Below are 20,477 nucleotides of genomic sequence, written 5' to 3' on the forward strand. Positions count from 1 at the left end.
ACGGGACTTTCAGCCAGTTCTCAACTGCTTGCTCTGGTTACTGTCATGAGGACTATCGCGCTCTCTCTCAACGCATCATACGTTGATGCCGGTTCTTGACGTCGCAACAATGAATTTACAGAAAAGGCAACAGGTCTAACAACAAGTCGACGTAGTCTTTCGACGGTATGTACAGTAAAAGTGATTAGAAAGATTGGTCACCTACTTCAGTGGTGGATTAGCTCCAGACAAGTCTGTCTCGTCTCTTGCTCTTGTAGAAAACTTTTGACAAACTCTTGGTTTACACATCCTCTACTACTCAAAACACTCTGCCCACTTGCCTCCGCTCTTGGCAAAATGGAGAGTCTCCAAGAATGCACTCAACAGGCACTTGCCATCGTCGTCGGCACAAGCGAGCGGGATGACGCGGTCGTTGACGATAAACCTGACGTATTCATCGTTGGCGCTGGCAGTGTCACTGGCGCCACTGGCATCGCCGTCGCAAACCATCTTTTCGACATACAGACGCGAAGCAAACGATGCTGTCCACGCGGCGCTGTATCCGGCGACGCTCGGGTCGGTAGGCTCCTCGATTTGTGTGTTATTGAGATCTTCCGTGTCGTTGTAAAGACCCAGAGCAAAGAAAATGGCCGTCATGTCGTTGTCGTGGCTAAAGTCCGCAAAGAAAACGTCCTCGTTTCGGTCCGTCGTCGGGAATGTCGACTGACTGTCGTCCAGGGTATGGTTGACTGACGTGTGGTCCTCCACATAGCGTGCGTGGGTGAGTCGCGCGATCAGCTCGTTGACATAGCCGACACCTTGCGTCGGGCCAAGATCATCGCCGGCACCGTAGTGGTAGTACTTGCCGAGCGACTGGTAGTAGTCATACGATTTCCATTCGTCGACAGTGAAAAGGTTACAGAAGTCGGATAAGCCGCGATTGGGCGACTCGGTGGTTGGTTGAGAAGCAACGGTGTAGAATGGGCAGAGGTCCATGAGATAGGACGTCTCTTTCAACGACAGGTTGGCGCCAGGCAACTGAGAGTTGATGCGGTCGGCAATAGGCGGCAGAAAGATGTTTGTCCACGGGCCCTGGCCACGGTCGGTAATGGCATCATCGGATTCATTTTCAAAAGCCGTGCAGAGCGAGTGGGAGAGTGTGTTGTTGGCATCGGCGTCTTCGCTAATGGTCAGGATGGGATACGGGTAGTCGTTGGTCCGGTTCGTCACCGATTGGCTGGGGTGGGAGAAGACGTCGGCGAGCATAGCATCATGGAAGCCGCGGGTAAAGTTGTAGCCGCTTTCAACGACGCGAGACTCATCCGAAGCGCGGACAAACAGCTTCTTGGTGCGGGCGAGGGCCTGGTAGCGTTGGTAGAACTTGTAGCCCGAGTTGTAAAGCTGACGCTGACCAAAGTGCGTCAATTCGTCGGCGCCGAGAGTATATTCCAGATCCTCTAGGAACGTAATGTTGCTGCCAGTGTAGGATTGCGCATTTTGCTGGATTTTTTGAATCGTCTCGTTGTAGGTCTTTGTCTTGCTGGAAGTCGGGTCACGGGCCCCATGACGAGACAAGACCTGAGCAAATGTCACGGTACATTGCGATGGGACATCGGCCGAAATCTCAGACGGAATAGAGTAGTAGGGGCTGTATTGACCCCAGTAGTGAGAGATTTCCGGCGAGCATATAAAGCCTTTGTCGGTGTCGTCACAAAAAGTTTCGGTGGTGTCGGCATTGGCCCATTTCAGGTAACTGATAAGCTGTCAGTTTGCAGTTTCGAGTCAATCACAAGAGGGGCCTTACCCAAGCAAGAGAACAGCGCACGAGATCAACATGACGACTAAAATATCGTGCGACTTACCAGACTCGGGAGCACTGCGACTGCGAGAGGAGCAGTCGGAACAGCGCTCCGGCGGGCTTAAATGGGCGAATTGGCATCTTGAGCAGCGCAACTTCTCCGACATGGTTAAGCGGTACGGGTCGGTAGTCCTTCCTGTAGCAGACAAACGGAGTCCTGTTGAGACCATTTAGGCGGGTGGTTCTCAAAGTGGCCCGCTAGAAGTTTGCACGTGCAGCAAGGGCCAGAGTGATTGGACGTTGAAAAGGTTGACCAAGTGAGTGAGTTGCTGCGGGCGTCTTGCCCCAGGAATATTTGTCGCGGTTGAGAGGGTTGATGAGAGCGACAGCTTCCATGGCGACAACGGGCCCTAAGCAGAGGCATGAGGTCGCAGGCGAATTGGAGGCTACGGGGAATCACGGATAAGTGGATACGTCCGTGTATGTAATTAGTCATGTGATGAGGGGAAGATATTATCTTAATCTCTGAGCTATCTACTTAATTAACTACTTTATATAACTAGAATTAGGTGATTATAAATGTGCTTAATAGCTTAATACTAATAAGATATTAAAGATTATTACGCATAAGCAGTCCGTGCCGCTGTTACAGCTAATCTATGGCGTTCGGTGTTAGGAGTTTTTTTTGGCTCACGTGTACACTAACTGTAGTTAGTTAGACTAAGGAGTAATAGTTAGTTGCTAGCAGGCCTCGTGACGACTACTCTTACTCCTTACCTATTGATTGTTAGTAATCAGCACGACCTGCTCTGCTTAGTGCCGTGATAAAGATATTATATTAAGTATATGGTAGAGTTATCTTAGCGCGGTTTAGGGATATAGAGTAAGGACTGCTATGCTTAGTAAGGGGAAACAGTGAAACTAGGAGCGAACTAGAGGATAAGGGTTAGTAGTAGCTAGAGCTAAGGCTGGGGAGGGGATGGTGTGGCTGTGTAGAACAATTGCCTGAGGCAACAAGAGAAAGAATCATCCATGTGACTGGAGCAGGCCGGGGCATCTGACCTGAGCATGTGACTTCAGCACTTCCTAAGGCAGGAAGGTACATAACCACCCATGCACTTCGTAAGCGACTGACAGGACGAAACCTGATTGAGTGCAGTCCGTCCGGTGCTCGGTGGGGCTAGCCGGCTCCTCGTGATAAGACGACGGGAGACGACGAGACACACCCTACCCGCCCGACCATTCCAACCAAGATAAGCCAGCCTTCTGCACGGTACTCTATCCTCACCTCGGGCCAAAACCTTCCCTTCCGACTATGGTATGGCGCCTGCCGACGATCTGCGTGGCTGCGGGATGGCTACAAAAAATTTGTCGACTGCAACGTTGCCCACCTAGCCCCTCAACACCATCTTCAGCCAAGCCCCCAAGTTTCCCCGCGAACTGCTCGAAAAGACCTGGAAATGTTCCTCGGTTCCCCGGAGAAAAATCCACAATTGCCAACGGTCTTTGCCCCTTTGGTCTCGCAATTGACCGCTGATTGGACTGTGCGTACGGGCGCCCTTCGTCACACCGTAATACATAGCTAATGCCATCACCAAACCCACAGACACTATCCATTCCTCGCCCTTTGCGCCCGTAGCGCCGGTATCTGTGCTGGACCCTACCCCAGCTGTGCGTTCTACCAAATATCTACTTGCTGCTATTCCAACAAAGTCTCAAAGCAGTCGTTCCACATCTTGCTCCTCCCGCCCCAGCCGCCAGCCAGAGCCATGGCCAGAACCCCAGAGCTCACCGCAGACGAGCTGCAGCTCGAGTCCCTGGGCCACAAGGGAGAACTTCGCCGTCAGTTCTCCTTCCTGTCCATGTTGGGTCTGGCATTTGCCATCCTCAACTCGTGGACCGCTCTCTCCGCTTCGCTTTCCCTGGCCCTCCCCAGCGGCGGTGCCATCGCCGTCGTCTGGGGCTTGGTCACGGCCGGATTCTGCAATCTCTGCCTTGCCGCTTCATTGGCCGAATTCTTGTCCGCCTACCCCACGGCCGGAGGTGAGTTTCCGAGAAGCATTCGTTGCCTCAGACGTCACTGACTGTTCTAGGTCAATACCACTGGGTCGCTGTGATTGCGTGGAAAAAATCAGTGCCTGCCTTGTCATGGATTACTGGCTGGATCAACTGCTTTGGCTGGATTGCCTTGGTCTGCACCGGAGGCCTTCTGGGTAGCCAGCTGCTTGTTGGGCTCATTGCGCTATACCACCCATCCTACGAGGTCCAGTCGTGGCATCAGTTCCTGATCTACATCGCCTACAACGTCATTGCCTTCCTCCTCAACGCTTTTGCCAACTCCGCCCTTCCGTACGTCAACAAGGCCGCCATCAGCTGGTCAATTGCCGGATTCGCCATCATCTGCATTACCATCTTGGCCTGCGCATCGCCAAACTACTCCTCGGGAAGCTTCGTCTTTGGCAACTGGATCAACAGCACCGGCTGGCCCGATGGTATTGCATGGCTTTTGGGTCTGCTTCAGGGAGGTCTCGGCGTTACGGGCTACGACGCCGTGGCCCACATGATTGAGGAGATCCCCAACGCTTCCGTCCAGGGCCCCAAAATCATGGTGTACTGCGTCTTGATTGGCACTTTCACTGGCTTCGTTTTCCTTGTTTGCCTCCTCTTCGTCGCGGGCAACATTAACGAAGTCATCGAATCGTCGGCCGGACCGCTCCTCCAAATCATTTACAACGCAACGCAAAACCGCGCCGGCGCAACTTGCCTGCTGATCTTCCCGCTTGTTTGCATGCTCTTCGCCACCATCTCCATCATGACGACCAGCAGCCGTATGGTCTACGCCTTTGCCCGTGACGGCGGCCTCCCCTTTTCGCGACAGTTGGCCAAGGTGCACCAATCACTGGACCTTCCGCTCAACGCACTCATTTTCTCGACGGCTTGGGTCATCGTCTTCGGCTGCATCTTCCTGGGCTCCAGCTCAGCCTTCAACGCCATCACCGCCGCGTCGGTTGTGGCACTCGGCGTGTCGTACGGCATCCCCATCGCCATCAACTGCATGCGGGGCCGCAAGATGCTGCCACCGCGCAGCTTCACGCTGCCTGAGCCCGTCGCGTGGGCCGCCAACCTGATCGGCGTGGTCTACGTCATCGTCACGACCGTGCTTTTCGTCTTCCCGCCCGAGCTCCCCGTCTCGGGCTCGAGCATGAACTACTGCATCGTCGTCTTCGCTATCGTCATCATCATCTCGCTAATCACGTGGATCTTTGACGGCGCAAAGAACTACACGGGCCCCAAGCTGGACGAGGGCCTCGAGGTGCTCGAGGTGGCCAAGACGCACAGCGGCTCCGAGGAGGATAGCGCGGATAGTAAGGCGTTAGGTGCTGGTGATCGTAAAGCTGCTGAGGCGGCGCTGGAGGTTTGAGAGTATAGCGCTCTTTTTCTTGATCTTTTTAACGACTTTTCCCGTCTTTTCTTGAGCCATGTTTCTCCTTTCACGTTCGCATACCTGCATTTTGACGACACGAGGAAATTTTCCTCTGTAGCATGGATCCAGCATAAAGCGTTGATTACCGCATTTCCGTGCCACGGCGGCGCTCACACGTACATAATACAGTGTACAGATTGCATCACGGACTGTAGATACCCACAACATCGTACATACAAAAAAACAAACAATTCAATACTAAATCAAAAAGACACATGCGTTCGTTTCCTTTCTTCCGCCAAACTCAATGAGTTAGTTACCGTCATCCATGCATGTCCATGAGCAGAAACAACGGCGACGGCCTCTCTACCCAGATATGCATGTTGCCTATCCACCGCGTTACCCACATGTGCATCAAATGCACGCTGCACACCGCCCGCCCGCCAGCTAGCCATTGGAGACAGAGCTTTGAAACTGAGGTTCTGCTGCACGGATTAGGCATATGGGAGAAATGACAGCACAGTTTACAAAATCAAAAGAAGGAAGACAATAGGAAGACGGGAGGCTCAACATTGTCCACAGCTGTCATCCATCTGGCTATCCGTTGGTTTGTCGCGTGCCCCATGCAGAAAGAAACCTCAGCACCACACCACCAAGGCTCCAAGATCCCAAGCCTTCCGAGCCACCGAAGACGACGATGCTTCCACCAACACTATAATGGTACATACACTTTGCCTACTCTAGCAACACCGCATGCGACAGACAGCCAAGTACGCAGCGCAAAAGATCCCAAGCAGCGCAAGAACCGATGAACCAAGTAACAGAGCAAAGATGTCCGCCATTCATTCGTCAACTAAGCTAGGCGAAGCCACATACATGTACATTGCCAACCAACCTACAAACGCCAACATTAAAATACAAACAAAGGGGTATTTATTATCCGCGCCACGTCACCTCCTCTTTTCTCATCTAATTGCACACACACATATCTCTACTAAATCAATCTCATCCAATCCAATCCAATCCCAAAAATCAAAGGAAAAAAAAAAAAAAAAAGAAAAAAAGAAAGAAAAGAAAGAAAAAAACCGCCGGCAGTCCGCCGCGGAAAAAGCCAATCCAACATCAAAAACATGTGCTTAGGAAAGTAACGTAGGCCGGTCGGAGGCAGGCAGGCAGGCAGGCAGGCAGGCAGGCAGGTAGGCAAGCATGCGGTCTCCAACCTAGGCAACGCCAACCCATCCCATTCCACGTGCATCCACGCGCTAGGTGCTAGGTACGGCCAGCATACCTAGGTACCTGGCGCGCCACGCCGACGCGACAGGACGCGACAAGACGCGCCGCCGGCCGAACCTTTTCCTGTTAATCTGCGCAAGCAAGCAAGCAAGCAAGCAAGCACGCACGCACACAAGGTTTGATGGGAAAAGAAGAAGATAGCAGAAGAACGCCAGCCAAAGCGAGAAAGAAAGAAAGAAAGAAAGAAGGAGGGAGGGAGGGAGGGAGGGAAAAGAAAGGTAAAGAAAGAAAAAAAAAAAAAAAAAAAGAAAAAGGAAAAAAAGATAGACGAGCTGAAATGACGCCATTGACACTACTATAACCGCGTGGAGGTGTCCGGGTGCTTATCTGCATGTGTGTGTATATGTGTATATCATTCTTTCGTTCGTGGGCCCCCAGGCATCGCGATATATATGTATGTATGTATGTTCTTAAGACGCGAATCTATCAACTTCAACCACCGGCGTCGGCGTTACAAGCAACCCAAGGTGCGCGCACGCGCGACCATCTCATCTCAGTCTTGGTTGTTTGTTTGTTTATCGAACATGAATGATAAAAAGGACTTTTCTTTTCCCGAGGAGTTGGCCCTCGGTCGGCTTCTCTCATCTTTTTGACTGATTAATGTTGGTGTCGTTTGTTTGGTTGTTCGTCGTGCGTTTAGCCAGTCAGCCGTGGGGGGTTTTCCCAAAAAAATAAACAAAGAAGAAAAGGAGAGAAGACTACAAGCTGATGGTAGCTCTCCCACCACCAGCACAATCATGATCCCTGCTGCCGACTGACCGACCGACCGACCCGAGAGCTCAAAAACCTGCTTCCACGAATCCGTGGCTGGGTTTCCGCTTTCTTTTCTTTTAGTGCGACAACAACCACAACCGACCCACCGACCGACCTAGCGGCTGAAACACATTCCAAACCGAAAATGGTTTGTTCCAAAAGCCCATCGGCAGCCCGGACACCAGTATCCTGAAACCAGTTGCGCCTTGCGAAAACGTCGTATGTATGTATCGCGAGGGAAAAAGACACCACTCCAAATCGATCAAACTAATACAGGCCAAAGAAGCACAAGCTGAGGGCGGGTAGACGTTGCTGGTGGCTGAGCATAAAGTCTCAGTCATGCACGTACGGGAAGAGTGACGAGGAGCGGTGTCACAAGCGGTGTGATCGTCTCTGCAGGTCCGATATGGCGTGCCATGGCCGCTACGGCTTCAGGGAAACACAACAAACGTCCGCTTGTGGCGCAGCTTAGCTGGCACCGACGGACCACTCGACGACCTCGAGCGCAAGCATGACAAGGATAAGCGTCGAAGGCAAAATCCTGAAAGTGGGCGGTTAGCAGCTGAATTGCATGTAGTACAGGGGTGCAAAGCTTACCACACGACGTAGCTCTGGAACAGAAGCTTGCTCATCGCCCCCATGTAGACGTTGTTGAGCTGGCAGATCTGAGCCAATTGCAACGCGCTCGGAGCGCCTGTAAGCAAGAAGCAGACAATCATGAAGATCGGGTCGTCGATGATGCTCACGGGAGCATACTTGGCCAAGACTGCCAAGATGGGAGCCATGATTACCGTCGGTAGTACCATGCGGCTCAGCAGCGAAGCAATTAGCAGCCTTTTCTCGTCCTTGGCGTCTACGATATCCTGGGCCGTCTCTTCGGGGAGCGTGTTGCGTGCCAGATTGGCGCCAAGCACCACTAGAATGAGGGGTACGGCAACGCCTCCTGATTGCTTGACGGCACGGGTGACGGAGTTGTTGATAAAGGTTCCAGGGTCGAAAAAGAGGTGCTGAAGGGGAGGTACGGAAGCGACAATCAACGCGGCGAGCATGGCCCAGAGCGGTGGGTTCATAAACTCCCAGAGACCGCGGAGAAACCTGCCCATGCCAGCCGAAATTGCAGATAGCACCTTTTTAACGGGCTTGGGAAAGGACTCATAAACGGAGCGAAAGGCGGTGGCAATGGCATCCGACGTCATGGCGAACTTGTGCTTGATGTACTGTTTGACCGTCTTGGTCTTTTTGCTGCGACGGTTGAAGGACACGGAGGGCAAATCTTCTGACTGGTGACGGCCACTACCCAGGTTTCCAGGTCCGTCTTGGACAGCATTTCCGTTGGTCGGCGTGGGGTTGGCCTTGCCACTGACATGGCCCTCGTTGGACATCACCGAGTCTTGGTCGTCGTCCTTCTTCACCGGGGTGATGCTGCCAGAGGCAAAGGTGGAGTCCGGCTGCAGGTGTCCGTCGTATTGACCATTTTCGTCGTCTTCCAAAAGGTTGCGACGCTCAATCGAAGCCGAATCCTCATAATCGCCGCTTTCCAAACTGGCCGAAGCGCCAATGTCTTCGTCGTCGTACTCGCTGGCAGGCCTCAACAGAACCTGGTATCCCCAAGTCCACCTCACGAGCTGACCGAGCTGTTGAAAGATGAGCAGGTACAAAATTCCGCGAGCTCCGACTTCGTCGTCGTTGTCACCAGGGACCTGGTCCCAGTGGAGGCCTTGGATAGTCTTGGAGAGGGAGAGAACAAGCGAGATGGGCAGAGAGTTGGAATTGGCAAAGACCTAGACAAGTTAGAAGGGGACCCATGAAAGCGAGGCGGGGTTGCTCACAGCCATGGCGGTGATGAAGTTCAGAGGCCTCTTCCGCTTAAAGCCGAAGAGACGGCCGACGAGCAGGGAGGAACCCCAAGACACCAAGGTGAGGATGACGAATATAACGGGGATAATGGCGAGATCCACAAGCTTGTCGGCCGTGAGTTGCGAGGCTAGTTTGGTGAAGACTGTTTGGTGTTAGCTGTGTTGGTGGCGGCGGGTTGCGAACAAAGACATACTCAGACAAGGTGTGAATAGTTGGACGTTGAGATTGGCGACGAATTTTTGCGCATTCGCGTCGAACATGCCTTGGCGAGCGACGATGTAGCCAGGTAAGCTCACGCAGACAACCTCCATGACGGCCTCGAAGACCAGCAGGGTGAGGTGGAGGAAGTTTGGATGCGACGAGTGGGCTCCATTGGGCGTGAGATCAAAGGAAGCGGCGGCGAGGGCTGATTCGGGGAGGGTCATGGTCGCAAAGCCGTTTGCGGCGGGTGGCCGGTGGGCGGCGAAGTGCATTTTGAAGGGCGTGTGTTGAGATGTTGGGGGAGGATTCGATGGTAGCGACTTGGTGTCGCAGAAAAGGTTTGAGGGCGCGGCGCGCGTGGGCGGGCAAGGGAGTGGGCGAGGGCTGGTCGAGGCGGGCGGGCCGGGTCGGAGCAGACCAGGTAGGTCAGGCCAGTGGAGGGTGCAGATGCGAAGAAGATGTCGCGGGGGGGGGGAGGGGGGAACGGTTAGAAGATAAAAAGGCGGAGAGGTCGGAGTGGTAGGTGATGTGGTTTGGCAGGTGAATGACCTTGTTGCAGAGTGGCGAGGCGCGGCAGACCTTGGCAGCGCGCGAGAGCCACAAGCACAGCGCACGACGACGATGACGACCCACGAGCGGTGACTTGGCATCATCGTTTTGTTTGACGTGCAGGTTTGGGCAGACGACGACATCGTGGTTTGAAGCCGGTGGTGTTGGTATCAAGATCCGGGCAGTCTGAGGCTTCATTACGTCAGGTCACTCACTCACTCACTTCCAACATGACCTGAACCTCCCTCCCTGTGCGACCTTGGCCGACGCCTTCCAGTTCCTCTACTTGCGCCAAGCCATCCTCATCCCACTGACCTGAACACCCGGACCCTCCAGTCGTCCGCCTCTTCCTCTTCGCCATCCTGTGTATCCTGCTTGTCGTCCCTCTTGACAGCCAGCTCCCTCGGCCGCACCGCCACACCTCTTCAATGCTCTGACCCAATTCCTCCTCCTTCCTCATCTCTTCTTCCCCACCGAACAATCTCTCTCCCCCGACCTCTACCCCGCCATCATCATGAGTACCCCAACCGACGATCTCTCTGACATACCCTCCCCCCTCGACTCGCCCTCGAGTCCCGACCTTCCCTCTCCTACCTCTCCGACCGCTCACCTCGCGTCGGATCATGCTCGTCCGTCGCCGCCTCTCGGTCGCTCCGTCTCCGACGCTCCCACGACCCTGGGCATGACCTCTTCGTCGACGCCCTTGGGCAACCTCAACGCTGCCAGACGACCAGCACCCAAAGCACCTCCGATTTCGAGCAGAAACAGTGGTCTCAATGTTTCGCAAGACATTCTCGCGCGCATACAAAAGGTACACCTCGGCAGGCAGGGTGCTCCTCCCCCGAACCCTCTGCGTCAGCAGCAGTCCTCCCCGGCAGTCTCGTCGAGCCCAGCTCCCTCCCCCGGCTTCGTCACCAATCCTGGCGGCGTACCAGGCAACTTCAAGCTGCCCAATACTCCTGGCAAGCCATCCATCCCCCACTTTCCGTCAGCGCCCGCCATACCGAGCTTGGGCGGAGCCGGTCCCAAAAAACCCTCCTTGGCTGAGAAGCGCGGCATGGCGCTTCCGGGAGGCCTTCCTGGCACGACTCCCAATGGCGCCGCTGCCAAACCGACGCCAGCCGGCAGGAAAAAGCCCGGTCTGAAGCTTTCCGACATGAGCGGCCCTGCCGCGGGCCCAGCCGAGGGCCAAGCAGGCCCTGCGCAATCCAACGGAGGGTCCATGATGGACAAGTACGCCGAGTACCTTGACAAGGAGACGGGGAACCTGCACTTCAAGGGCAAGGCTGTCCTGACGAACCAGGGCGTCGAGTTTGCAAGCGGCCACAGCTTCAAGATCTCGCTTGATGAGGTTGACACATTGGACGAGCTTGGCAAGGGCAACTACGGCACCGTCTACAAGGTGAGGCATAGTCGACCCCAAATGCGGAGACCAGGGCTGGGTCTAGCTGGCAACAAAGCCCAGTCAATGTCGGTCATTTCCAATTCTCCCGCCGGCCGCAAGACTGCCGACGCCGATGAAGCTAGCCCGTCGTCGAAAAAGGCCAGCGGAGGTACGGGCTTGGTCATGGCCATGAAGGAAATCAGACTGGAGCTCGATGACGCCAAATTCGCCGCAATCATCATGGAGCTCGACATTCTTCACCGCTGCATATCCCCCTTCATCATCGACTTTTATGGCGCCTTCTTCCAGGAAGGCGCCGTCTACATTTGCATGGAGTTCATGGATGGAGGCTCTATTGACAAGATATATGGCGAAGGGATCCCCGAAAACGTCTTACGTAAGATCACACTTGCTACAACCATGGGTCTCAAGTCCCTCAAAGACGACCACAACATCATACATCGCGATGTCAAGCCTACCAACATTCTCATCAACACCAAAGGCCAGGTCAAGATCTGCGACTTTGGCGTGAGCGGCAACTTGGTCGCAAGCATAGCCAAGACCAACATTGGCTGCCAGAGCTACATGGCGCCCGAGAGGATATCCAGCGGCGGCGTAGCACAAGCTGGCGCCAATCCTGGAGGCGGAACCTACAGCGTGCAGAGTGACATTTGGAGTTTGGGCTTGACCATTATCGAGTGCGCCATGGGCAGGTACCCATACCCTCCAGAGACGTACAACAACATCTTCTCCCAACTATCGGTAAGTGGCGGGTTGCCTTGGCGCCAAATAAGTTCTAACCGTAGAAATAGGCAATCGTGGACGGAGAGCCTCCTGATCTCCCTGAGGAAGGATTCTCAGAAGCTGCTAGGAACTTTGTCAGGGGATGTCTGAACAAGATTCCGAACCTACGGCCGACGTACGCCATGTTACTCCAACACGCCTGGCTGGCGCCATTGTTGAAGCCAGCGACCATTACAGAAGAAGACGAAGACGAAGACGCATCGGCCTCAGGGACAGTGGGTGTATCTTACCTGGGCCCGGCGGCGCCGGAAGACCCGGAGGTGGCCCACTGGGTGATAGATGCGCTGGAGAAGAAGCGACTCGGCACGCTGCATCAGAGCTCGAAGCCTGCCCTACATGCGGCACCCCTCGACGCCGTCAACACAGAATCGCCGGCGGAGACTCCGTCAGGCACGGAATCAGCGGCAGCGGAGTAAGCCCGGTCAGGCTCGGGCAGACGCCTTGGGTACCCAGTTGCTACGAAAACCCCTCAGTCTTTGTCGACCAGCTCATTGCTTGGTCCAATCAAGCGATGACCCATGGAGCCAATCACCCCAAGCCTTGGATCACGGGCCTTGTCGATAAGAAAGCCGAAGACGCAAGGACGGCGGACACTCGTTATGCGGAGAAGGACGCTTGACTGGTTGCGAGACACTATTTTACCGATCTGGGTAGCGGACGCGGACGACGAAAGTCAATATCCAGCACTCGGAGTTTTTCTTTCCCTTTCCTTTTTCTCATTCATGGGATAACTGAATGTACGGATGGAACGGATTGGTATGGTATGGGTAGGATGATGGGAACTTTGTGCTCAGGGCAGCCAGGCAGGGCAGTAAGGGAGTGTGGGACGGATTGGGGGAACGGTTCAGGGAGTTTTTGATCACCCAATATCTCTGTTTGCCTCCTTTGTTTTTCCCTTTCTCCACCTCGTCCTCTTCTGACTCGAGTACTTCTTGTCCAGTTATTTCTTGTTGTCGCTTTTGCCGTTGCTGTCGCTCTTGTGAAAGCATGCATTATGAGACAGATGGGATTAAGATGGGAAACACGCACACACACACACTTTACACTTCTTCATACACGCACACACTTCTTCTACTACTACTACTACTACTACTACTACTACCACCACCACCACCACCACCACCACCACCACTACTACTGCTGTCGTCCCGACACTCTTCATCGAACCGATACTCTTCACGCGCACACACGGATACAGACAGACAGACGATTGATTGCCTCTCTAACTCTGAGACCTCTCTCACATACTACTATACTACTACTATACTCTTGCTCCTACTACTTCTACTTCCATTTCTACTCGTATCAACATGCCACTGAACTGACAGGGCGTGGGCGTGGCTCTTTTCAAATGCGACCGACCGTCCGTCTGTGTCAGACTTAGACCTGCCGTTATGCTCTATCCAACCTTTTGTCACATCTTCTATGCTTCCTTCCCATCCTCTCTCCTTTCTCCTCTCTCTTCTCTCCTCTCGTCATAGATTGATTGGGGCAGCTGGGTAGGGAGGATGCGGGTGTGTTTATTGTCTCCTTGCGGACGGAATAGAAAAGATGTGAAAGGGTGGGTGGGGGTTAGGAGTAGGGGTGAGGCGATCTATTTGTGGCTAGGAGGGGGTGCACCATCCTTTATTCGTGTTTAAGTTGGCTGTTGCTGTGCGGTTCCTGTTCGTTGGTCTTTGGAGGAGGGAAGGAAGGAAGGAAGGAAGGAAGGAAAGCCGAGGGAGGGAAAGGTTGTGGGTAGAAAGCTTAATGTTTTGTGTTGTCTGTCTGCCTGCCTGCCTGCCTGCACCCATGCCCTTTGGTTCGCTTGGGAGATTTCGTGGTCGAGGAAGCGAGTGAGCGTATTGAGATATTGGCGAGTTTGCGTAGTCTTGCAGGGTCTGTGGGTTTGAGCAAATCCTCGGGGAGGACGCGAGATTTTCTTCCTGCTAGCCGGCCAGCTGCGCCGACCCTGAGGAGTCAGTCGCCGCTGCAATGTGTAGGACGTGGTAATTGAGTGCTTCCAGATGCCATGCACATTTTCAAGGAGCTAGGATGTTCCGAGTTTGTTTGTTGGTCGGAGAGTGTAAATGCTTCGCAGTGCCTCTCCCATTCTCCTCCTGCTGTATGTACCACGGGGTTTGGGTTTGGGATTGAGCTTTGAGACACAAAGCGCTGGCCATGCTGATTCGATCCAGCAGTAGGTCCTTTCGATGTCGCCTTCACGTCGAGCACCTCAGTCTTGACTCACAGGGGGGGACAGGGTCCAGCCAAGGAGAAGGGCAAGCATCAGAAGACTAACCAGGCGTAGTTGCCACGGCATGAGCAAAGTGCTGCTCAAAGTTGTGCTGCCAAGAAGTTGAGCCATCATGCCAACAGTCACACCATAGCCACAGTTTGTTGACTGGCTTGAATATGCATAGGTCATGTCAAGCACTCAGGAGGCAGAAAGGAAGCCAGGACAGCAGTTGACACGTCATGTCGCCGTGAGCATCGAGAAAAAGACAGGCGAAAGCAAGACTGATCCTTGAGCTTCGGTCGAAGAAACATCAGAAGGCAATAAGGCATAGATTGCCTTGGAAACGACTCGACAGCTGTAAAATGCAGCCTGAGAATGTAGGAGAGCCGCAATGAAGGTTAAGGTGTAGGAACAAGTGCTCCGGGCATGCATCGTTGGACAGCCCGCGGGGCACTGTGTCCCATGACAACTTTTATGTTTTCTTCTGCACATGTGCAACGCAGCATATCCAGCAGGAAGCCTTGTCAGCCCCGGAACTGGATAGGCTGAGTTGGTGTTCATCAGCAAACCTCGCCGAGGGTAACCAATGATATCCGCGGACAGACTCAAATTTCGTTCATTCGACGAGCAAATGAAGCGACAAGGCTGGAAGCTGACGTTTCCACGAGGCATGCGACTGGTCGGCTCCAGGTGTCAGATCCATGTTCACCAGTCGGGAAGCAAGCGGCTCGAGGTGGAAGGACCAGGCTAACCTGTGTAGGTAATATGATGGTGCGGACGACATAGGCTAAATTGGACTGTGCTTGGTTGACCAGGGCAGAGCTTGACCGGCTTCTTGATGTGGGAGAAGGGCGAAATGTGGTCGAAATCTTTGCCAACGTGATGGGCAAAGCCGAGGCTTCGATGCAATGACAAAGTGGATGACAGGTCGGATTTCGATTAGCCATCCGGAAGAAGGTATGCAGGCTAGAGTGACACAGGGCAACGATGGCTGAGGTCAACAGCGCAGGAGAATGACGGAGGGCCCGAGCAGTGGCGGCGAGGAGAACGAGTTTTCAGAAGCACGGGGTCGTGTTTGATAGGTGAGCGGCATGACGTAGTCGCACTGGACCCTTTTGGGACGACGTGATAGGTTGAGAGGCGGCCAGATGATGAAAGGCTCCGAATTTCCAACAACCTTAACCCGTCGACTAGGAGGTACAAGTACTGCAATGACAGGTTGCGGGGTCGAATGGCACGGTGCCAGCAGTGGAAATGGCGCGGCGAGGTGCAGCTGCAGCTACTAGACGGCGGGTATAGCGACATGAGACATAAGCGAGGTGGAGGTTGTTAATGGGAACAAAGATGCGATCGAGTCGAATCGTTCCTGGCCGGCGCCACGCACGGGTGGAGGGTGGAGGGTGGAGGGTGGAGGGTGGAGGGTGAGGGTGAGGGTGAGGGTGAGGGTGGATCAATCGCAGCTGCTGCCCCTCCACTGCATTACGTCGATAGTACAAGACGGGACTTCCGCTGCTCTGCCCTTGCCTACCGCCATCTCTCAACGTCCTCATTATTCTTCCTCTCCACCATCCTACCTACCTACCTACCTACCTACCTACCTACCTACCTATACTCCTAGCCACCTGAGCTTCATCCATTATCGCTTCGACGCTCTGTTTGAGCCCAGACGTTTTGCGCCTGACTCGCATCCGTCCATTTTTAAATACCTTGCTCTCGCTCTCAGTACCACGACCGTCGGTATCACGCTGCTCTCTTCCGACTCGTTGACTGCTACACACGCCCCCCTCTACGTACACCCTCTATCGTCCACTGCTTTCTCGGCCGGGAAATGAGCTCGCAATCTTCCGAACCTCCGCGCCACCACCATCGCACCTTGACCAACGATCTCGACCCCTTGTCGACTGCCCAGGTCTACTACGGGCAGTCGCACAAGAAGAACTCAAAGACTCGCACCTACTCTAGTGTACGTAACCCTTTACAATCCACCCTCACCTGTCGCTAACACGACTTTGCAGGTCGTAGATGTCTCGAGGCGCCACGATGCCGGCATGGCTGGGCTGAAGCAGCCGGGGAGGAGATCGAGTCACGGTATGGTACCCCTCCATGACACACTGAATACAGCAAATGCTAACCTGCACAGACGAACCCTCCTCTGTCCCCCGCAAGTTCCTGATTCCCGTCGACGAAACTCTCCAGACGCTGCTCGCTCGTGAAGACACCGACCAAAACTATCAAATCACAATCGATGACCATGGGCCAAAGGTACGGGGCTGCGGCGCCAATGTTGATTGCCGAGGGCTTTAATGGCTTACACTTTGGCAGGTTCTGTCTGTGGGTACTGCGGCCTCCAACGGCCTCAACCGCTTTGACGTCCGCGGCACGTACATGCTCTCGAACCTTCTCCAGGAACTCACGCTGGCCAAAGACTACGGCCGGAAGACCATCATCCTCGACGAAGCCCGTCTCAATGAAAATCCAGTTAACCGATTGTCTCGCCTTATTAGGGACTCTTTCTGGAACAACCTCACTCGCAAAACCGATGCTTCCAACATTGCCCGCATCGCTCGAGATCCAAAGGATTGGACCCCGAACCCACACCCAAGAGTCTACATTCCGCGTGGAGCTCCGGAGCAGTTCGAATACTACAAGAAGCATGCTGAGGCAAATCCCGAGGAGAATCTTGAGGTCATTTGGCTCAATGAGGACTGCGCCGACGATGAGTACGTCAGGGACCTGAACGATGCGCCAGGTCTTCTCGCGCTCGACATGGAGGAGTACATTAATGACAAGGGCGAGAAAGATTTCCGTGGCTTGCCATTCGTGGTGCCCGGCGGCAGGTTCAATGAGCTGTACGGATGGGACAGCTACATGGAATCGCTTGGCCTGCTGGTCAATGACCGCGTCGACCTGGTCAAGTCCATGGTGCAAAACTTTTGCTTCTGCATCAAGCACTACGGAAAGATTCTCAACGGAAATCGCACCTACTACCTTGGTCGTTCGCAGCCCCCTTTCTTGACCGACATGTCTCTGCGTGTCTTTGAGCGCATCAAGCACGAGCCCGGCTCAATTGATTTCCTGCGGACTTCGATCATGGCAGCAATCAAGGAATACTACAGCGTGTGGATGGCCCAGCCGAGATATGATGCTGAGAGCGGTCTCTCGAGATATCGTCCCCAAGGAATTGGCGTTCCTCCAGAGACTGAGGCAACGCACTTTGTCCACATCCTCGAGCCATACGCGAAGAAGCACGGCATGACTTTTGAGGAGTTTGTGCACGCTTACAACCACCGCAAAGTCCTTGAGCCTGAGCTTGACGACTACTTTTTGCACGACCGTGCGGTGAGAGAGTCGGGTCACGACACGTCGTACCGTCTGGAGCGTGTCGCGGCAAACCTTGCAACGGTCGATCTCAACTCGCTGCTTTACAAGTACGAAACAGACATTGCACGCGTCATTCGTGGGCACTTCAACGACAAGCTACCCATTCCTCAAGAGTTTTGTCTCCCCGGACAGGATCCGTATGTTGAGACTTCGGCGACCTGGGACCGTCGCGCCAAGAAGAGAAAGGCCCTCATGGACAAGTATATGTGGAACGAAGAAGAGGGCATGTACTTTGACTACAACACTGTTGAGAAGAAGCAGACGGGCTATGAGAGTGCCACGACATTCTGGCCCATGTGGTCTGGCGTTGCTACACCGCGCCAGGCTGCTGCACTTATCTCCAAGGCATTGCCCAAGCTTGAGGAGTACGGCGGATTGGCATCGGGAACCGAAAAGTCTCGTGGTCCGATCGGACTCGAAAGGCCCAACCGTCAATGGGACTATCCATTTGGCTGGGCACCTCAGCAGATGCTTGCCTGGGTCGGTTTTGAGCGCTATGGCTACGAGGCGGAAGCCCAGCGCTTGGCCTACAAGTGGTGCTACATGGTCACCAAAGCCTTTGTCGACTTCAATGGCGTCGTGGTGGAAAAGTACGACGTGACTAGGCCAATCGATCCTCACAAGGTCGAGGCAGAATACGGCAACCAGGGCAGCGACTTCAAGGGTGTGCCGCGTGAGGGGTAAGTCTTTTCCAGGTGCTCAATATTCAGATCAAATGCTGACTTGGACAGATTTGGTTGGGTCAATGCCAGCTACGTTTACGGCTTGCAACTCCTCAACGCTCACATGAGGCGGGCGTTGGGTGCGTTGACCGAGTACGACGCCTTTGTCAAGGCAACCGAAGCACTGGGCTTTTGATTCCGATCTTGATCTCTCATGTTGCGGCAGTCTGCTGCATTGGTTGGTCGATTCTAGCGAGTTAGTAACAAGCTGTACAGCATGACAAGGCATTTTCGGTTTCCAAGTTTCATGACGAGCAAGTCGAGAATTCTGGTAGAAGGCAGCGTCTGTTTGGCTACTGAAATATGCGCGCGCGGTGTTTACAACGGGTAGGGCGGTTTGGACGGAGTAGAGGAACAGGCTAGCGGCTAGTCAGCATCAGCTCAGCGCCGGGAATATTAAACGCGGTGTCCAAAGAGAGATGTGAGAGGTGGCAGTGCGCAGTAATATGGCTGGAAGACGGCCGAACAAAGTGCAGAGAACTCGGCAGATGACTAAGGTGCGATGACTAGACGTCAGTGCATGCCCGTGTGTGTGGTGCCTCGCAAATGGCCGATTGTCACTGCCCACGCTCGTCATAAAAGCGCATTCCCTTCCCCACCACCACCACTACTCACTAACTCTCGCAGCACATCCCTTCCCATCACCCACGACCAACGCTGATACCATCATCCAAAACTCATTCTCAAAAACAACCGACACTACCGGCTCCAATCAATCGTCGATTACAGCTCCAATCACCGCCACCATGTCTGACTGGGACACTCAAACCAAGATTGGCTCTCGCGTGCGCGGCGGCCCCGCTGCCCCTCGTGAGACGGTCGTCCGCGGCAAGAGCGCTCTGAATGCTGCTCAGCGCAGCGGTGCTGTTCTCTCGACTGAGAAGAAGTACGCCTCGACCAACGCGGTAAGTTGATCTAGGCCGTCGAGCCTCGTCTGACACCTGTCACCTCGCCTTGCCACTGGACGGACACGACCTCACCAACAATGTCCATCCCCTCACACGATCAAATCTGCTCAGACGCAATAAAACAAAGGCTAACGTTTCTCCTTCCAGCGCGGCGGCGTCGAAGGCCAGCACCTGACCAAGGTGGACCGATCCGACGACATCGTCAAGCCCAAGACGGTCGGAGTCAAGGTGGGCGACGCGATCAAGAAGGCGCGGTCCGAGGCCAAGAACGACAAGGGCACGACCATGACGCAGAAGGACCTGGCGACAAAGTGCAACACGACGCCGACGATTGTGGCCGACTTTGAGCGCGGCTCGGCCGCACCCGACCAGAAGTTGCTCGCCAACATGGAGCGCGTCCTCAACGTCATCCTGCGCGGCGACAAGATTGGCGAGCCCAAGTTTCCGAACAAGAAGAAATAGGTGATGATGGGGTGAGAGGGTTTTGAGGGCTTGCTGCTGGTGCTGGTGCCGGTGCTGGCTGGCTGGGTTAAGGTTTGGGCTGAGCGGCTGACTTGGTCTTCTCGCTCTCTCCGTCTGGGGAGGTACATGCATCCAAACCCCTCTGCTGCTCCCCGCAGATCGAAGAGTCTATTGGAAAGTCTTTGGGACCAGCAGCAGCAGCAACAGCAACAGAAGCAGCGGCAAGCAGCCCAGCGTTGGCAGCAGAAGGGCTCTTTGGTTTTAGCGGGCGTTTAGAAATCCGGGGCAGGGAAAAACCACCACCACCACCACCACCACCACTACCCCCCAAACACAATACCGGATGGTTATATGTATCCCCACGGTCTCCTTTTTCAACAATATCTACTATTACCTACCACTACTATTTTTCTTCTGTACTTTGCGCTCGATGATTCGGATCATAAGTGAAAGACGGGGAATAAACAAATACGGTCTAACTCATTGTCTCCCCTTGCCTTCCCTTTCTTTCCCTTCCCTTCCTCCAACTTTTTCTCCCTCTTCGAACCCTTTATTGCTTGCTTGCTTGCTTCCCTCGTATTCACCTTTCCTTCCCAACAATAAACCCACAGACCGTCAGTTTACGCTGCCGCCGCCGCGAGACCTTTCCTGCTCCCGCTATCTTGGTGCCCTCCCTTTCGGCTTCCAATTGGCTTGTTGAGTGACGTCGTCGTCGTCGTCGTCGACTACTGATTAATTGATGCA

General features: G+C 54.2%; 7 protein-coding genes across 7 annotated transcripts; 4 read left to right on the forward strand and 3 right to left on the reverse strand.

Annotated features, from left to right (window-relative positions):
* Positions 1 to 133: 133 nt before the first annotated feature.
* Positions 134 to 2,206, reverse strand: IWZ02DRAFT_202030 (histidine phosphatase superfamily). The gene is made up of 2 exons (XM_066762579.1): positions 1,784 to 2,206; positions 134 to 1,732 (listed from the first exon to the last, which is right to left on the reverse strand). The coding sequence occupies exons 1-2, from the start codon at positions 2,005 to 2,007 to the stop codon at positions 295 to 297; spliced, it is 1,662 nt and encodes a 553-aa protein (XP_066624401.1). The 5' UTR covers positions 2,008 to 2,206; the 3' UTR covers positions 134 to 294.
* A 1,253-nt stretch (positions 2,207 to 3,459) lies between these two features.
* Positions 3,460 to 5,331, forward strand: IWZ02DRAFT_202060 (amino acid/polyamine transporter I). Its single transcript, XM_066762580.1, has 2 exons — positions 3,460 to 3,820; positions 3,871 to 5,331. The coding sequence occupies exons 1-2, from the start codon at positions 3,547 to 3,549 to the stop codon at positions 5,196 to 5,198; spliced, it is 1,602 nt and encodes a 533-aa protein (XP_066624402.1). The 5' UTR covers positions 3,460 to 3,546; the 3' UTR covers positions 5,199 to 5,331.
* A 2,384-nt stretch (positions 5,332 to 7,715) lies between these two features.
* Positions 7,716 to 9,577, reverse strand: IWZ02DRAFT_468464 (auxin efflux carrier superfamily protein-like protein; the record flags this gene model as incomplete). Its single annotated transcript, XM_066768634.1, has 4 exons — positions 7,716 to 7,788; positions 7,845 to 9,028; positions 9,077 to 9,246; positions 9,298 to 9,577. The coding sequence occupies 4 exons, from the start codon at positions 9,575 to 9,577 to the stop codon at positions 7,716 to 7,718; spliced, it is 1,707 nt and encodes a 568-aa protein (XP_066624403.1).
* A 530-nt stretch (positions 9,578 to 10,107) lies between these two features.
* On the forward strand, positions 10,108 to 12,747 carry IWZ02DRAFT_202091 (kinase-like domain-containing protein). The gene is made up of 2 exons (XM_066762581.1): positions 10,108 to 12,000; positions 12,051 to 12,747. Exons 1-2 carry the CDS (start codon positions 10,369 to 10,371, stop codon positions 12,456 to 12,458), a joined length of 2,040 nt encoding a protein of 679 aa, XP_066624404.1. The 5' UTR covers positions 10,108 to 10,368; the 3' UTR covers positions 12,459 to 12,747.
* A 1,254-nt stretch (positions 12,748 to 14,001) lies between these two features.
* On the reverse strand, positions 14,002 to 14,344 carry IWZ02DRAFT_431412 (uncharacterized protein; the record flags this gene model as incomplete). The annotated part of the gene is made up of 2 exons (XM_066766162.1): positions 14,002 to 14,241; positions 14,273 to 14,344. 2 exons carry the CDS (start codon positions 14,342 to 14,344, stop codon positions 14,002 to 14,004), a joined length of 312 nt encoding a protein of 103 aa, XP_066624405.1.
* Positions 14,345 to 15,987: 1,643 nt separating this feature from the next.
* On the forward strand, positions 15,988 to 18,682 carry IWZ02DRAFT_202174 (neutral trehalase). Its single transcript, XM_066762582.1, has 5 exons — positions 15,988 to 16,223; positions 16,276 to 16,348; positions 16,401 to 16,522; positions 16,583 to 18,321; positions 18,373 to 18,682. Exons 1-5 carry the CDS (start codon positions 16,089 to 16,091, stop codon positions 18,497 to 18,499), a joined length of 2,196 nt encoding a protein of 731 aa, XP_066624406.1. The 5' UTR covers positions 15,988 to 16,088; the 3' UTR covers positions 18,500 to 18,682.
* Positions 18,683 to 18,910: 228 nt separating this feature from the next.
* On the forward strand, positions 18,911 to 19,973 carry IWZ02DRAFT_446167 (multi protein-bridging factor 1). The gene is made up of 2 exons (XM_066767213.1): positions 18,911 to 19,268; positions 19,419 to 19,973. Exons 1-2 carry the CDS (start codon positions 19,110 to 19,112, stop codon positions 19,731 to 19,733), a joined length of 474 nt encoding a protein of 157 aa, XP_066624407.1. The 5' UTR covers positions 18,911 to 19,109; the 3' UTR covers positions 19,734 to 19,973.
* Positions 19,974 to 20,477: the final 504 nt, after the last annotated feature.

The sequence above is a fragment of the Phyllosticta citriasiana genome (assembly GCF_038021145.1).
Source record: "Phyllosticta citriasiana strain CBS 120426 chromosome Unknown IWZ02scaffold_4, whole genome shotgun sequence".
Taxonomy (NCBI): domain Eukaryota; kingdom Fungi; phylum Ascomycota; class Dothideomycetes; order Botryosphaeriales; family Phyllostictaceae; genus Phyllosticta; species Phyllosticta citriasiana.

What these genes read in the sequence shown, in the direction of transcription:
- IWZ02DRAFT_202030 (XM_066762579.1), bottom strand. Translation starts at nt 2,007, where the DNA reads ATGGTCTCAACAGGACTCCGTTTGTCTGCTACAGGAAGGACTACCGAC. An exon ending in TGCGCTGTTCTCTTGCTTGG is followed by an intron (nt 1,733 to 1,783) that starts GTAAGGCCCCTC and finishes ACAGCTTATCAG; the next exon opens with TTACCTGAAATGGGCCAATG.
- IWZ02DRAFT_202060 (XM_066762580.1), top strand. Translation starts at nt 3,547, where the DNA reads ATGGCCAGAACCCCAGAGCTCACCGCAGACGAGCTGCAGCTCGAGTCC. An exon ending in CGCCTACCCCACGGCCGGAG is followed by an intron (nt 3,821 to 3,870) that starts GTGAGTTTCCGA and finishes TGACTGTTCTAG; the next exon opens with GTCAATACCACTGGGTCGCT.
- IWZ02DRAFT_202091 (XM_066762581.1), top strand. Translation starts at nt 10,369, where the DNA reads ATGAGTACCCCAACCGACGATCTCTCTGACATACCCTCCCCCCTCGAC. An exon ending in ACATCTTCTCCCAACTATCG is followed by an intron (nt 12,001 to 12,050) that starts GTAAGTGGCGGG and finishes CCGTAGAAATAG; the next exon opens with GCAATCGTGGACGGAGAGCC.
- IWZ02DRAFT_202174 (XM_066762582.1), top strand. Translation starts at nt 16,089, where the DNA reads ATGAGCTCGCAATCTTCCGAACCTCCGCGCCACCACCATCGCACCTTG. An exon ending in AGACTCGCACCTACTCTAGT is followed by an intron (nt 16,224 to 16,275) that starts GTACGTAACCCT and finishes ACGACTTTGCAG; the next exon opens with GTCGTAGATGTCTCGAGGCG. An exon ending in AAGGGTGTGCCGCGTGAGGG is followed by an intron (nt 18,322 to 18,372) that starts GTAAGTCTTTTC and finishes TGACTTGGACAG; the next exon opens with ATTTGGTTGGGTCAATGCCA.
- IWZ02DRAFT_446167 (XM_066767213.1), top strand. Translation starts at nt 19,110, where the DNA reads ATGTCTGACTGGGACACTCAAACCAAGATTGGCTCTCGCGTGCGCGGC. An exon ending in AGTACGCCTCGACCAACGCG is followed by an intron (nt 19,269 to 19,418) that starts GTAAGTTGATCT and finishes TTCTCCTTCCAG; the next exon opens with CGCGGCGGCGTCGAAGGCCA.